Source organism: Mustela nivalis (assembly GCF_964662115.1).
Source record: "Mustela nivalis genome assembly, chromosome: 9".
Taxonomy (NCBI): Eukaryota; Metazoa; Chordata; class Mammalia; order Carnivora; family Mustelidae; genus Mustela; species Mustela nivalis.
The window spans coordinates 68252371-68268659 of record NC_139028.1 but is presented as its reverse complement, the minus strand read 5'-3'; the positions used below and the strand labels follow the sequence as shown (position 1 = coordinate 68268659).

Genomic DNA, 16289 nt, shown 5'->3' with positions numbered 1-16289 from the left:
TTCTGATAAAATATAAGAACTTTGTTTTAATATATCTACATTACTTCCTCCTTTGTTATCACTATTGTATAAATATTGTATCTGTATGTGTTACAAACCCACCAACAGAGTGTTGTTGTTATTGCTCTTATAGTCTTATCTTTTAAAAAACTTTTGAGAGAAAAAAATAAAATATATTTTATACAGTCATTATATTTACCTACATATTTAACGTTCTTATTTTCTCCATTTCTTCCTATGGATTCAACATACTGTTTGGTATTACTTACTTTCCTCTGTGATTTTCTTTAGTATCTCCTATAAGGCAAGTCTGCTGGCAATGAATTTTATCAGCCTTTTTTTTTTTTTTTCTGTCTATGATAGTGTTTATTTGCCTTTATGTTTTGAGGGCTAATTTTGCTGGATATAGAATTCTTGGTTTATACCAAGAATGGTCAGAACTTGAGATATGTCATGTTATTCTCTTCTGGCCTCTAGGAGTTATCATTTGTAATGTGTGTTTGCTTGTGATGAGTTATTTTTCTCTTGCTGGTTTCAAGATTTTTCTCTTTGTCTTTAGTAGGCTGACTCTTATGTGTGTAGATTAAAGAGATATAGGTCTCTTTGTTTTTACCGTAATTGGGACTCTGATGTTCTTTGATATGTAGATTATTGTTTTTTCATAAATTGTTCCTACCTATATTTCTTTAATACATTTTTTCTGCCCCATCCTTGCTTTCTCTTCTCCTTCTGAGAATTGCATTATGTCTATGTTGGTATATTTGTTGTATTACAGGGCTCTGAGTCTCTGTTCATTTTTTTAAATCATTATTTTTTCTCTTTGTACTTCAGATTGTATACTTTCCTTTGATTTATTTTCAAGTTCACTGGGTTTATTTGTTTTGTTTTGTTTTTCTTTCCTGCCCTCTCAGATCTGCTGTTGAGCCTGTCAATGAGTTGTTCCTTCCATCCCAGTTATCATACTTTTCAACTCCAGAAATTCCATTTAATTAATATGTATAGTTTCTATCTCTTTATTGAGATTCTCTGTTTGTACAGTCACTGCCCTCATATTTTTCTCTAATTCTTTAAGTGTGGTTCCCTTTTATTGTTTGAACATGTTTATAATGGCTGCTCTGAATCCTGTTTTCGAGAAACACAGTATCTAGGTCTGCTGAGAGTTTTGATGACTGCTGCCTCCCCCCACCCCCATAGGACATACTTTGTTCTTTCTCTACATGTCTCCTGCTTAAAAAACAACTTTTTAAAACTAGGCATTTTAAATATCTTTTCTGATTCTCCCCAACCCCACGTAAGTGTTGTTGCTATTTTGTTTTGAGTGGCTTTTCCTGGCATCTCTCTCACAGCTTTCACCTGACTTCTCTCCTCAGATATTTTTAAACTTAAAATTTTACTGTTAAGTCTGGAATTTAATGGGTTTCCCTGTGTCTGCGTAGCTTAGTGGGCTACCAGTGATTTACCAGATTTTGTGTCTAAATACCTTGAGCTAGTAAGAGTTGTCTCTTCTGCTGTGGATCTGTGTTCAGCTTGGGAAGCACATCCAAAGTTCAGGCAGTTTTCAGGTCTGCCCCTGCTTTAATTTTCCTTTGGTTTTTTTAAGTGTCTTCTCATGTGTACTCAGCTTCTGGACAGGTTAGGATGTGTGGAGAGTTTGGGTTCTCCTTGTTTTCCCTTGAATGTCTGTATAAACTTCCAGTCAGCTGGACATGTGTGAAGAGCTTATTAAACCCTCTAAATTTCTCTCACCTTTGGCCAGTCTCCCAGTCTGGGGCTAAATCCAACCAGAACATCATCCTCTGGCTAGGATGACTGCAGGGTTTCCCCATTCAACACTGGATATGAGTTTTCCACTCTTCATTCCAAATCAAGTCAGCCCCTTCCAGTAGTGAAGCTATTGATTTTATGCCCAGTCTTCCTCTGGTAAAACCGTCATACTGACCAAGCTGGCTTTGGAGGAAGTTAGACGGGAGCCACCCCAGGCAAGAGCAACAGAATCATGTCCCTTCTAGCTGACATTCAGCAACTGTTCAATAAATTTTGTCTCTCAGTTTGTCGTTGGTGTTCAGAACCATGATATGAGTATTTCTGATAATTATTTCTAATTTTATAGAAGAAGATTTATGACCTCTCCAAACCATTTTGTACTATCTAAAAATTCCTTTGTGGTAAGATGAACACATTTCCTCAGTATTATGTTTGGCCAAGCATTCTCCATACTCAGACTCCCAAATTGACAACCCTTTAGCTAGCACTTACATGCTTAGTCTTATGACAAATACTCTTCCCACAGAGTTGGAAAGACTAAGTCAGAGAGAGTCCCACCCTCAGCCATGTGGGGACCTGTGAGCATACTACTACCTGTAGGGATTCCAGATAAAATATAGGTCACCAAGTTAAGTTTGAATTTCAAATAAACAATGACTAATTTTTTAAAATATGAATAGACACCAAATATTGCATGGCACATACTTTTACTAAAAAATTATTTGCTATTTATCTGAAAATAAAACAACTGACATTTGCTGAAGCTGGCAACTATCCCTTATCCATCTGGATTTTGACACTGGTCCTAGGACATTGGTTTTACTTCCTCCCAGTACTCTCTCTTTATCTCTCTTTCTTTTTCACTCTCTTCTCTTCTGGTGAGATTTCTCTTTATGGTATTTTATATGATCTTTGATGCAGAGAAGATCTAGAATCTGTTGGTATCATCATCCACTCTTTGAGAAAAATCACATTATATTAAAATCCAAAATGAAAGGTTATGGAGTCAGGTAATCTCATTACTTTTCTTCCAGAAAGCTTCTTTGGCTTCTCCATATATAGTGAGAGAGATCAAGCTTTGTGAAATCACAAAATAGTTTATGTTACATTCTTCCATATACAATTAATTTTTATTGTAGTGATTTCTAGAAGAAGGAAAATCTGCTGCCTTTAGTGTTAGACAAACATCTGGCAACATTAAAAAAACAGAAACTTATTGTACATACTACTGTTTTACTCTTTTGAGTATACAAAAGAGTATACTTTACTCTTTTGAAGTATACAATTCAGTGGTTTTTAGTATATTCATAGAAATGTGCAACTATCACCATTATGTAATTCCAGAACACTTTCATCCCCACAAAATAAATGTTATCCTTTAGTAGTCATCGCAATTCCTCAACACTCAACATCCCCAGCCTCTGACAAACACTAATCTACTTTCTGTCTCTATGGATTTGCCTATTACACACAATTCCTATAAATAAAATTATACAATATATGATCTGTTAAGTCTGGCTTCTTTCAATTAACATAATGTTTTAAAGGTTCATTCACATTGTAGCATGTGTCAGTACTTCATTCCTTTTTTGTTTTGTTTTGTTTTTAACTTCATTCTTTTTTATTGTTGGGATAATATTCCAAAATATGGATATACCTCATTTTATTTGTTCATTCATCAGCTGATGCATGTTTGAGTTATTTCCATGACTGTAACTTTTAAATGTAAATTGCTTCCCTTAAAAACGATGTGTATAGCTCCACTTAGTCAGGAACTACCTCTCATATTTATTTTGTTTGCAACATTTTTATTTCTAGACAGTTTGAATTTTTGTTCATGTGTTAGCTAAAAAAATGATATTTCCGAATGAGAGAGGGAAATTGGACTGCAACTTGGGTCTGTTGGTTTTCAAAACCTGTGCTCTTTTGTAATATGACATATCACATTCTTCAAGATTGTGTCATTTTTGGGACACATTCTTATCTAACCCAAACGCCCTCTGGAAGCCTACTCTGAGTTCCTGGGCCCTAAGAGCATATACCATGGGGTTGAGAGCTGGAGGGATGACAATGTTGAGCACATTTAGAAGAACAGGGAAGATGGGAACTGCTTTTCCTGCCAGATGGGCTATAGACACTACGACAATGGTTGTGTAGAAGAAGAGGATTAGGATGAGACGAGAACTGCAGGTGCTCAGAGCCTTGACTATTGCCTCAGTGGAGTTCAGCCTCAGCACAGAGCGAAAGATCAGAACATAGGAAATAAAGACTAGAACCATGTCACTTCCACCAAGGACCCATGCCAAAGCCAACTGATAAAACTGATTAATGGTAATATCATCACAGGCCAAACCAGTGACCCCTGGGTTGGAGCACATGCAGTGCTCAATTTCATTCCTGGAGCAGTAGTGTCTCTGGGCAGCCAGTATAGGCACTGGGATGGTCAACAGCACATTCCTAAGCACCGTGAACACTGTGGCTTTTACCACAAAAGCTTCAGTAACTATGGAGGAGTACTGAAGTGGGTGGCAGATGGCTACATATCTATCCACAGCCATGCAGAGGAAGATGCCTGACTCCATGCTAATAAAACAGTGAACAGCATAAATTTGAGTAAAGCACTCAGGGAGGCTAATGGCCTTGACATCAAACCAGAAGATGGCCAGAATCTTGGGCATGATGGTAGTAGCCAAGCCAATGTCCACTATAGCCAGGATACTAAGGAACTGATACATGGGCTGATGCAGGTTATGCTCATGGTGAACAGTGATCACAATGAGAGTGTTGGCACCAAGAGCTAAGAAGTATATCAGAGCCAGTGGCAGAGAGAGCCAGTGCTGCCATTCGTGAATGCCTGGGAGCCCCATCAGAATGAAGTTAGACACTTGAAATCTTGAGCTGTTGGGTGCGTTCTGGGAGATATCCATATCTTGTGGAATCTGAATTGGTAGTGTCTGCCTGTAGATCCAGGGAAACAAAAAGGAAGCTTCGTTAAGTGTCCAGCTGAGATTCAGATTTAATTTAAAGATATAAGATTCACTCATAGTCCCTTTCGTCAAGATAATACACCATGTCCCTTGTCTGTGGAAAATATTCAGAAGAGAGTAACAGAGATGGCCAACATGAGCCCTAAGAGGAAGATACAGAAGAAGCAAAGTCAGAGGGGAATCATTTACAGGCTTATGTCACTCAGTGGCATTTTTCTACCTGGAGCAAGAGGGTATAGACAAAGTGGGAGACAAAGTCATGAATATTTTGATTTCTCAGGAGTTAAACTAAGGACAGAATAGATACAGCCCTTCTTGGAGGTCCTCCAAGGAAGAACAAAAATCAAAACAGGAATTATCATAATGGTTTTGTTTTGAATAGGGTTTAGATGTTTAAAAAAAATATTTTGAAAGAGGACTTTTTCAAATTTGAGGAAATTGAAGTTCACAGAAGTTAAGTGATTTATTTGAGGCTATAGTTTTAAATGATAAATGCACTGGAACTAAAAATCCTAGTATTCTGTATTTAGCTACTATGCAAATTTTGTTAAACTATTTCTGATGGCTTAGTAAAAATGGTTCTTTTAAGGTATAACCCCTTTTCCCTTTTTGATTATAAAAGTTAAATTGAGGGACGCCTGGGTGGCTCAGTTGGTTAAGCGGCTGCCTTCGGCTCAGGTCATGATCCCAGCGTCCTGGGATCGAGTCCCACATTGGGCTCCTTGCTCGGCAGGGAGCCTGCTTCTCCCTCTGCCTCTCCAGGCCTCTCTGCCTGTGCTCGCTCGCTCTCTCTCTTCCTCTATCCCTAACAAAAAAAAAAAAAAAAAAAAAAGTTAAATTGAAAACATATTAAAACCTAATTTTTCAATTTATTGATTTTTAAATACAAGATACATAAGATGATTAAATTAGTAACAACTTTCCTAGCACTTCCAGATTTTAGTAGAACTTTTTCAAGAGCATTATTTTAAAAAGTGGATAATACCATGTATTTCCTTAAATGAATTTTAACATATACTAGATTTAATTTTCATAATTTCTGTATATATTTTGACATTTAAATATTTAGATAATTATACTTAAGTGAAATCAGTGTTTGCCATAACTTTTTGTAACAGTACCTCCCCATTTGTGAGGTCTTTATTTTTATTCAAATCTTGCTTGGCGGTAGAACATTTTAAAGTTATTTTCACAGCAAGGGAAAATGGGCAGTAAATCTTGAGTGAATAAGAAAAACATCTTCAGAATTTTGATTATTATTCTCATTGCTCTTTTTTCCTGTTTTTAATGGTTTATTACAAAAATGTAACTCATTTATCTTGAATAGATTTTGATCTATAATGGGAGGAATATATTTATATTGTTTTATTTTTCTTCAAATAGCAAAACAGTTCTTTTAGTTTCTTTTCCCATTGACTGCTAACTCCTCCTTTTGTTTGCAGTAAGTTTTTATATTTTTTCTGTTTCACTTTTCTATCTGTGCATTGTGGTATTACCATAGTGAACAAAACTTCTCTAGATTTATAAGAGATTTTGAGGTGGAAATGCTGGGATTTGGAGTGAATTGTCAAGAAAGCATTTCTGAGACATCTTTGGTGCAAAAGTGTTGTTTTATTAAAGCACAGGGACAGGACCTATGGGCAGGAAGAGCTGCACTGGAGTTGTGAGGGGTGGCAGATTATATACTTTCAAGTTGGGAGGGGGATGAGGGATAGTGTAAGTCTCTGAATTTTAGAAGTGAGGTTTCTAGGATCTTGAGGGGCTAGCTATTGTTAGGAAAAGGTGATTTATTACTGTCTAATAAAATCTTAGTTATGGGACCCTTCAGATGTATATCAGTGGGCCATATGCTTGGAGGATGATTGCCAACATGTATCTTGAAGGACAGGAGAAGTTTCCAAAGGAATTTTTTTTTCTGGTTGTCAAATGATCCTTTATTAAAATATTTTCCTTTATAGTTTTTCACTAGCCAGGCATTCCACTGCACCACTCTGATGCCATCTAGGATGTCATGATGGTCATGGCCATCAACATGGCAGCACATAGACTGGGCAGTCCCCAGGATCTCTTTAATGGTTCCAGAGAATTCTCTGGCTAAAAATCAGTGCCCTATCTGCCAGGCAATACTGACAATCTCATCAAAAGTGGTATTTCCACTGTGCTTACTGTTTTTCTCCTTCATTCTATCTCTTGATGATTCCTTGAGGGCTTTGATAATTAGGACAGAGGCAGAAGGTACTGCTTCAATCTGGGCTTGTCTATTCTGAATGGCCAGTTTTACTGTCATCCTCAGACCCTTCCAGTCACTAGGAGGGATGTCATCACCAACGCTTTTTGAAGACAGACCCAGGAGGTTGATCTTCAGGGCCAGAGAGATGTGGCATCAACTTCGCCACCGGTGCACATCAGAAATATAAGTTTGATCTCATTGGGGTTGAATGTGGGTGGCATGGTTGAGGCGGCTGGTGTCTGATAAACCAGGATTCAGGATGACTGAAGTCAATTGTACCTCTGCCTACTCTGAGCCAAAAGACCAAAGTTCAAAGGAATTTTTATATGTAATAGTAGACTTACAGGATCCTGGAGGTTGGGATGATGTTAAGGTAAGATTGTCTTTTGCCCTTGGCAATGTGTTAACAGCAAGGCAGTTGAGTTCCTAGACAAAGGTCACTCTGCCTGTCTTCAACTTTTTTTTTTTTTTTTTTAATTTAATTTTATTTATTTATTTGTCAGAGAAAGAGCGAGCGAGAGCGAGCACAGGCAGACAAAGTGGAAGGCAGAGTCAGAGGGAGAAGCAGGCTCCCTGCGGAGCAAGGAGCCCGATGTGGGACTCGATCCCAGGACGCTGGGATCATGACATGAGCCGAAGGCAGCTGCCCAACCAACTGAGCCACCCAGGCGTCCCCACTCTGCCTGTCTTAAGGACTTGTCAATGGGCTGTAAGTTGTAGGGAATTCAATTTTTTTCTTTTGTCTTTGTTCCCCACATCAATTTGACATATATAGATCTTTTATTCACTCAATATTTTACATTTAAAATTTTAAAACTCTTATGTTTAGCCTGCTAGCAACACTGTAAATTCTTTTGTTGGTTAAAAAAAAAACACCCCAATTTAATTTTGATCCTATAAAATATGAAAACTAATTTATGAACATTAACACATTCTATATCTTGGCTATTGTAAATAATGCTGAAATAAACATGGAGTATATATGTATATATTTTTTGAATCAGTGTTTTTATTTTCCTGGATAAATACCCGAAGTATTTGTAAAATGAAGTATTTGTAAAACACAAAAGCCAGCACCATTCTCAATGAAGAATATTTTATTAAATCAACCAATGGGGGAAAAATGAGATTGGCTGGTAGCACTGTTTTATGTTGTTCTGATTAAAACAAAGCAGAAAAACATAAATGAGAGCTATATTTGGAAAAGAGAGCTCCAAATTATCATATTTATAACACTAGTGAGGTCTTACTAGAAAATCAAAGAGGAAAAAAATGAAAAAGGATTTATAGTGAACAATAAAATAGTGAAGTTAATCCAAAGCAAAATAGATATCAGCAAGTTTCAAATGTACTAGCAACAACTAATTAGAAAATAAACTCTAGAGGGGCACCTCAGTGGCGCAATCAGTTCCACCCAAAGTGGAATTGATAGATCCTATAGTAGTTCTATTTTTAATTAAAGTTTTTTTTCTTTTATTCAGCAATTTGATTTTTTTTAAGCTTTTATTTATTTATTTGTCAGAGAGAGAGGGAGAACACAAGTAGGCAGAGTGGCAGGCAGAGGCAGAGAGAGAAGCAGTCTCCCTGGTAAACAAGGAGCCTGATTAGGGACTTGATCCCAGAACCCTGGGATCATGACCTGAGCCAAAGGCAGATGCTTAACTGACTGAGCCACCTAGGCATCCCTGATTTGTCTTTACTTAAATTTCATATACATCTATCACTAAAAGCTATTATTTAATGTCTCAACATTTCAAACTTTATTTACTTAATTATTTGTTAAAGATTTTATTTGTCAGAGAGAGAGAGAAAGAGCACAAGCAGAGGGAGAAGCAGACTTCCTGCTGAGCAAGGAGCCTAATGTAGGACTTGATCCCAGGACCCTAAGATCAGGACCTGAGTTGAAGGCAGATGCTTAATCAACTGAGCCACCTAGGCATCCCAACACTTCAAAATTAAAAAACAAAACAAAAAACCCCAAACTGTCTTCTCTCCATATTTGAAGTTTTATTAGTGGATTTTTTCCCTAGAGTTTCTTTTCTTTCTTTTTTTAAAAATTTTATTTATTGAGATCATGATCTTACCTGAAATCAAAAGTTGGACATGCAACTGATTGTGCCACTGAGGTGCCCCTCTAGAGTTTATTTTCTAATTAGTTGTTGCTAGTACATTTGAAACTTGCTGATATCTATTTTGCTTTGGATTAACTTCACTATTTTATTGTTCACTATAAATCCTTTTTCATTTTTTTCCTCTTTGATTTTCTAGTAAGACCTCACTAGTGTTATAAATATGATAATTTGGAGCTCTCTTTTCCAAATATAGCTCTCATTTATGTTTTTCTGCTTTGTTTTAATCAGAACAACATAAAACAGTGCTACCAGCCAATCTCATTTTTCCCCCATTGGTTGATTTAATAAAATATTATACATTGAGAATGGTGTTGGCTTTTGTGTTTTACAAATAAAACCAATTAAGAATGTGTTTTATATACTGCAATAGTTCCAGATCATTGAAGAACTGAGAGTCATGATTCATAATATCCTTTAATTTTGGGGATCTTTGCCTTATAATTTATCATTCAAGAATCACTTAGCTTGGTCGTTTACTCACCAAAGCTTTACTGAGCAGCTCCTGTGTGCCTGACACTGTGGCAACCAAGGGGTTTTCTTTGCACATTCCCCTGGCTGGAGAGCCCCACTGTCTGCAATATAGCCATGTCAGAACTCAGCCACAAATTCCCAGATTAGAGCTCTTAACCTCTGCCCAGATGAAGAGACTGTTGGAAGGTAAAGAAAGGCAAGTTGAGAAATCCAAGAACAGTGAGCCAGATTCATAGACAGGGACAGAATCCTGAGAGGAGAACTGTCTCCACTGATTCCCCTCCCAGAGTCCATGATAGTGGCTGATTTACTTACTACTGCAGGAGTAAGAAGATGCCTCCCAGGCTGGTTCGTCCTTCTGGGCTACTTCCCTTCTCCTGGCTGCTGCTGCTTATGCTGTGCCTTTTGTTGCTCAGAGCAGATGTGTCCCTTTCCTACCACTCCTGGGGTTTTGGATGTGAATCACAGGTCTGAAATCACCTGGTTTTGGTTTGACACCCACCCCAACCTGGGCTCACCCCATGGCACTCCTCATTGCCATCTGGCTGCCCCTGGAGCAGATGTCTCACTCCAACAGGAGGTTCCCCAGTGACTTGGAGGCCTGTCTTGGCTGCTCTGGGAACAAACCTAGTCCAAGGACATGGGCCCAGGAGGTGGACAGCTCTGCCAGGTTGAACTGTCAGAAGAAAGTGTGTTGGCCCTTTTTGTCTAAACTTGGTTTCCTCCTCACTCACTCTAGCAAGTAGTCAGTTCTGATGTAATGGAATGCAGGAGTTCTTCAAAATCACTGTGCTATGCAAAACTCCACATGAGAAGCCACAGGATTTATGAAGAAAATGGAATTAGGAATGTAATACTCAGAAATGTTACCAGTGACACATGAAAAAGATAGAGAACTAGGATAAACCTAGCAGATTTTGACACATGTTAAATGGTTAAGGAAATACAAATACTGTAATGAAGACAATACTTTACTTTGAGAAGGACATGAAATTCGACTGTGAAAGTGGGTGGAAGGGCTGTAGCTTATGAGCTTATGGTGAAGTGGTAAAAAGAGCTTTGTCTGAACTCAGAAAGTTGTGATTGAGGGTAGGAATCTGGTGGGTGTTAGGAGTGTGTGTGTGTGTGTGTGTGTGTGTGTGTGTGTGTGTGTGTTATATCCTAGGATGCTCACGCCCAGCTTGATGCAGTTTTCTGTGTCTGGATTGCACAAAGGCAAAGGTGAAATCTGGTTATCCTCCAATTGTTTTGTAATGTATCAAACCAAGTGATATAACAGAAGGGACTGTATCCTCCGTACCCTGTGTCCACAGTCTTCCACTCTCCTGAATCTTCTACCTCAATGTTTGAGGATTCCAAGGACTGATTCCAAGGACTCCACAGAATATCTCTTCTGTACACACTTCTGCCTGGGTCTTTCCATGGCACTTCTCAGTCATACCCTGTATCCCCAGCATCTATCTTTCCCTGACTCAGTCTCTTGTAAGAGTCATCTTTGTATATTGCTCTCAATTCCTCACCTTTATACTTATAACTAAGAATCCTATCCTACTGTTATATTGAAACTGGTTTTGCTAATGACTTCATATTGCCTAATTGAATGAGCATTGCAGTAGATAGAGTACTAATAGGGAACAGATGGCCCACTCAAATTAGAGTAATTTGAAAAACTTCTTAATTGAAGTATAATTGACATATAATATTATATTAGTTTGTATGTTGGGTGATGATTGGGAGGAGGCCAGTGGCAAGGTGGTTAAAGAATTCAGCTGAGGCAGAACAATGGATATAGAAGTTTATTGACTACACAGCAAAGGAGATGTGGACAGGATAGCAGAGGACTGTCTGCAAGGATGTGGTGGATGGGGGCTTTTTATTTTTATTTTATTTTTTTTTAAATTTATTTTTTATTTATTTTCAGTATAACAGTATTCATTATTTTTTCACCACACCCAGTGCTCCATGCAATCCGTGCCCTCTATATTACCCATCACCTGGTACTCCAACCTCCCACCCCCCCCCCACTTCAAACCCCACAGATTGTTTTTTAGAGTCCATAGTCTCTCATGGTGGATGGGGGTTTTTAAAAAGGGGTTAAAATAAGTTGGTATGGCAATGTGTGGAATTCTCCCCTTTTTAGTAACTGTGCTTGATTGTAAATAGCTCATTGTTCAGTTAGGGTCTATGGATATTTTAAGGTCGGTGGCTTGGTGGGACTGTCTGTATTTAGCCAGTCACTGTGGGACCTTTCTCTTTTGCTCAACCCTGTTTACCTAAAAGCAGCCTCTACAAAGATCATTGTTAAAAACAGGTGAAAAGCACATGGCCCAATTCTGCCTTGTCTATAGATATAACATAGAACTGCTATCTAACTCATTCTGTTAAAAGAAAGATAATTTTTTGAATTTTAATGGCCTCAGTTTCTCAGTCCTGGTCTCTCATTCTGTGATTTCTAAGGGATATATATTTTGGTCACTCAGGTGACCAAAGGGGTTTTTCCTGTGTATTTGGTCTTCATCCATTGTTCCCAGCTCAAGGCCCCTAAAACCCTTAGAATTTCCTGTGGTAAGGGAGCTAAAGGTTGCTTTTGTTATGCTAATGAGGTGACTTTTGGGATGTCCTTCTGTGATCTGAGGATGGGCCCACATCTGGGGATGGGTGGGATGGGGGTGGTGGGAACTGGAGGCTGAGTCAGCAAATGGCCAATGACTTAGTCAGTTATGACTGTGTAATGGAATCCCCACAAAAAATCCCTGGGTTCAGATCTCTTCCCAGCTGGTGAATGTAAGGGCCTATTCAGCCAGAGTGATTCCATCCAGTTAAGCAATGACTTTGAATGACTTTGTTGTTTATACAGTAAAACTTAAACTGTCCCTGTTTCCCCCTCCCCCCAGGGGGCTTACTTAAAGACAAGTCCCCGAAACCAGTCGCAGGTAACAAAGCCCAAATACAAGGATGGGTCAGGCCAGGTGGAGGTATCCAATCAATGGGGCACAAACTCTCTTCCTAGCTACCAAAGAGTATGGGCCCCGTCCTTTGGGTGCTTTTTGGGCACCAATTCTGACCAAGGTGATAGGCTAGTTCAAATATCTACTAGGGTAAATTGTAATCCAATTGATTCAATTGGTCACTTATGTGTGATCTAGCATGACTGTGCAGCTTTCTCTGTGTGTTATAATTTCACTGGCCACCTGTGCATGGCCAGGTCCAACCACATGGCCTTTGTCATTAAAAGCTAGTCTGTAAGGCAGAGAGAGGTCGCCTCTTTGCAAGAGATGGCCCTGGCTGGTCAGTCTGATTCTCAGTGCTTGGCATGAAATAAACCTTTGCTTGACCTTCACTTTTTATCAGTCTCGTTCCTTTGACTATGGACCCAACAGTGAACACATGTTAATATGAGGAGAGTGTTGTGCCTGGAGAGGGCACAGAAGCTCTGTGCCTTAATGATGTGAAACATTGGGGTTCAGGAGTGAATGGTCAAGAAAAAATTCTTGAGATGTCTTCGGTGCAAAAACGATTTTATTAAAGCATTGGGACAGGACATGTGCACAAAAAGAGCTGCACTGGGGTTGTAAGAAGTGGCTGATTATATGCTTTCAAGTTGGGAAGGGGTTGGGGATAGCATAAGTCTAAGGAATTTGGAAGCAAGGTTTCCAGGACCTTGAGGAGCTAGCTGTTGTTAGGAAAAGGTCATTTACTACGTTCTAGTAAAACTTTAGTCATGAGACCCTTCAGATGTCTATCAGTGGGCTATATGCTTGGAAGAAGATGACTAACATACATCCTGGGGAGTAGAAAGAAAGGAAGTTTCCAAAGAGATTTTTATATGTTAAAGAAGACTTACAGGATCCTGAAAATCTAGGCTAATGTCAAGCCGAATTTGTCTTTGCCTCTAACAAAGTATAACATCAATTCCTGGAGGAAGGTCACTGACCCCTCAAGCCCCACCCCTGCCCCAACATGTCTCAAGTACTTGTCAATGGTCTGTAAGGTATAAGGAAGTTTATTTTTTTCTTTTGCTTTGTTGTTCACATCACTTAACACATACGTTGCACTGCTTCTCCTCCATCTGGCTATTTCTGACATAACTTTTTATAATAAACTGGAGATCTAGCTAAAAAAATGTTTCTCTGAGTTCTGTGAGCTGCCATAGCAAATTAATGGAACTTGAGAAAGAGGTCCTGGAAATCTCTGATCATAGCAAGTTTGTCAGAAGTACAGGTAACAACCTGGACTTGTGACTGCTTTCTGAAACCGAAGGAAGGGTCATTGTGATGTGGTTTTGTAATTATAGGTGATGTTCGGTGGGTTGGAGTCTGGAGCCAATGTCCAGGAAAGAATTCTTGAGCCATCTTTGGTGTAAAATGGTAGTTTATTAAAGCACAGGGACAGGACCTGTGGGCAGAAAGAGCTGTTGCCCGGGCTTGTGAGGGATGCTTGATTATATACTATGGGGTTGGGGGAGGTAAGGAAAAAGGGAGATTTCTGAAAGAAATTTTATATACTTAAGAAGACTCAAAAAAAAAAAAAAAAAAAAAGAAGACTCACAGGATACTGGAGGCTTTTCCCCTCTAGCAAGGCATTAACATTAAGATAGTTGGGAGATTCCTGGAAGAATGTCACACAGGTCTCACCCAAGAGTGGAGGGGGGAGGGTGCAGGGTGTCCCGTTATGCTTTGTCTTCAGCCAGCATTCTGCTCTCCCATCATTTGGAATCTCCAGTCTATATCTGGTTGGGCAGGAGCACAGGCTGGACAGTCTAGGCCTTACAACTAGGCATCTGAAGCAGAGGGTAGGGTAAAGGCAGTCTTGTAGGACTGAACCCTTAACCTGTGAAATCTGATGCTGTTTCCCAGTAGTAGTGTTAGAATTGGGTCCAATTCTCAGACACACGGCTGTATGTGTGTGCGCGTGTGTGCGCGCGTGTGTGTGTGTGTGTGTGATGAGGGGTAACTAATAGGGTTATCTAGAGTGACTCTATAGCATTTAAAATGTACTGTATTTTCTATTAGACAGAAAAATTGCTGCCAACTTTTAAATGGAATTTTCTTTTATTAATGGAGAAGTGATTTACAATTTCCTTTAGTTAAATATCATTCCTTTTTTTTTATCATCTTAATTTCTGTTTTTAAAAGTTAGTAGTGAGTTTTAATAGAGAGAAGTGTGTTCTAACCTCACTCTGCAACTTCCCATTTGACCTTGGGCAAGTTTCTCAACTTTCTTACTTCATCTGCAAAATATATAAATAACAATTGTACTTGTTTCATAGGGTTGTTATGCAATTATATGAGTTAATATTTGTGAAATGTTTTGAACAGTGCCTGACACTTAGTATACGCTGTACCAAATAGGTGAATTAATATGAATTGATATTCCTAACAATTGGGAGACATGCAATCTTTCTTAACCCAGGGCTGTTACACTCTAAAGCCTGTGCTCTTTCTGTAACACCAGTTATAGAACACTGCCATTTAAAGTTGGCTTACTTCCTGGACATGTTGTCGCCCAAACCAAGCACCTTCTGGAAGCCTACTCTCAGCTCCTGGGTCCAGAGGGCATACACCATGGGGTTAAAGGCTGGGGGCATGACACTGTGTAGCACATTGAAGAGAGCAGGGATGACAGGGAGCTTTCTTCCTGCCAGCTGCGTGACAGACACAACAATAACAGCTGTGTAGAAAAAGAGAATGAGGATGAGATGGGAGCTGCAGGTACTCAGGGCCTTTGATGTTGCTTCAGCAGAGTTCAGCCTCAGCACGGAGCGAATAATCAAAGCATAGGAAGCAAACACCAGACCCATGTCACTTCCAACCATAACCCATGCCAAGGCCAACTGGTAAAATCTGTTAATCGTGATGTCATCACAGGCCAGACTGGTGACCCCCAAATTAGAGCACAGGCAGTGGTCAATTTCATTCCTGGAGCAGTAGTGTCTCTGGGCAGCCAGTACAGGCACTGGGATGGTCAAGAGGCCATTCCTGAGCACCATGGACAGTGTGGCTTTGATCACAAAAGCCTCAGTGACTATGGAGGGGTACCGAAGTGGGTAGCAGATGGCTACATATCTATCGATAGCCATGCAGAGGAAGATACCTGACTCCATGCCCATAAAAGAGTGGATGGCATAGATCTGAGCAAAGCACTCAGGAAGGCTGATGGCCTTGGCCTCAAACCATAGAATGGCCAATATCTTGGGCATGATGGTGGTAGCCAGGCCAATGTCCACTATAGCCAAGATACCAAGGAGCCAGTACATGGGCTGGTGCAGAGAAGGCTCATGTTGGATGGTGATTAAGATGAGGATGTTGGCACCAAGAGCTAAGATGTAGAGCAGAGCCAGGGGCAGGGAGAGCCAGTGCTGCCACTCGTGAATGCCTGGGAGCCCCATGAGGATGAACTCAGACACTTGGAAACTGGAGCTATTGTTTATGGTGGTTTCCATATCGTGGGATGTCTTCTCAGCATCTATCTATGAATAAAGGGGAAATAAGCATAGGCTATGGTAAGCTCAGTTGAGGCTCAAAATTTGTGTAGATGTAGAAGATTTATCCTTTATAACTCAAGAAGTCCTTTTTAAGATAATGTATCCTCAACCCACTTGGACCCCTGAGAAAAGTTTGGATAAGAACAATAGAAGAGCCAAAATATATTCTAACATACAAATTTTTAGCAGAATAAAAGTGAAGATTTATTGGCTTTGTTTTC

The 16289-nt window shown here is 39.4% G+C and overlaps 2 protein-coding genes and 1 pseudogene across 3 annotated transcripts; all 3 read right to left on the bottom strand.

Moving 5' to 3' along the window:
• Positions 1–3725: 3725 nt before the first annotated feature.
• On the bottom strand, positions 3726–4691 carry LOC309840246 (olfactory receptor 56B34-like; the record flags this gene model as incomplete). Its single annotated transcript, XM_082682343.1, has 1 exon — positions 3726–4691. The coding sequence occupies one exon, from the start codon at positions 4689–4691 to the stop codon at positions 3726–3728; it is 966 nt and encodes a 321-aa protein (XP_082538469.1).
• Positions 4692–6703: 2012 nt separating this feature from the next.
• Positions 6704–7202, bottom strand: LOC309841259 (large ribosomal subunit protein uL11 pseudogene; annotated as a pseudogene). The gene has a single exon. The product of its transcript is annotated as a large ribosomal subunit protein uL11 pseudogene (transcript).
• Positions 7203–15066: 7864 nt separating this feature from the next.
• LOC309840110 (olfactory receptor 56B34-like) lies at positions 15067–16026 on the bottom strand (the record flags this gene model as incomplete). Its single annotated transcript, XM_082682178.1, has 1 exon — positions 15067–16026. The coding sequence occupies one exon, from the start codon at positions 16024–16026 to the stop codon at positions 15067–15069; it is 960 nt and encodes a 319-aa protein (XP_082538304.1).
• Positions 16027–16289: the final 263 nt, after the last annotated feature.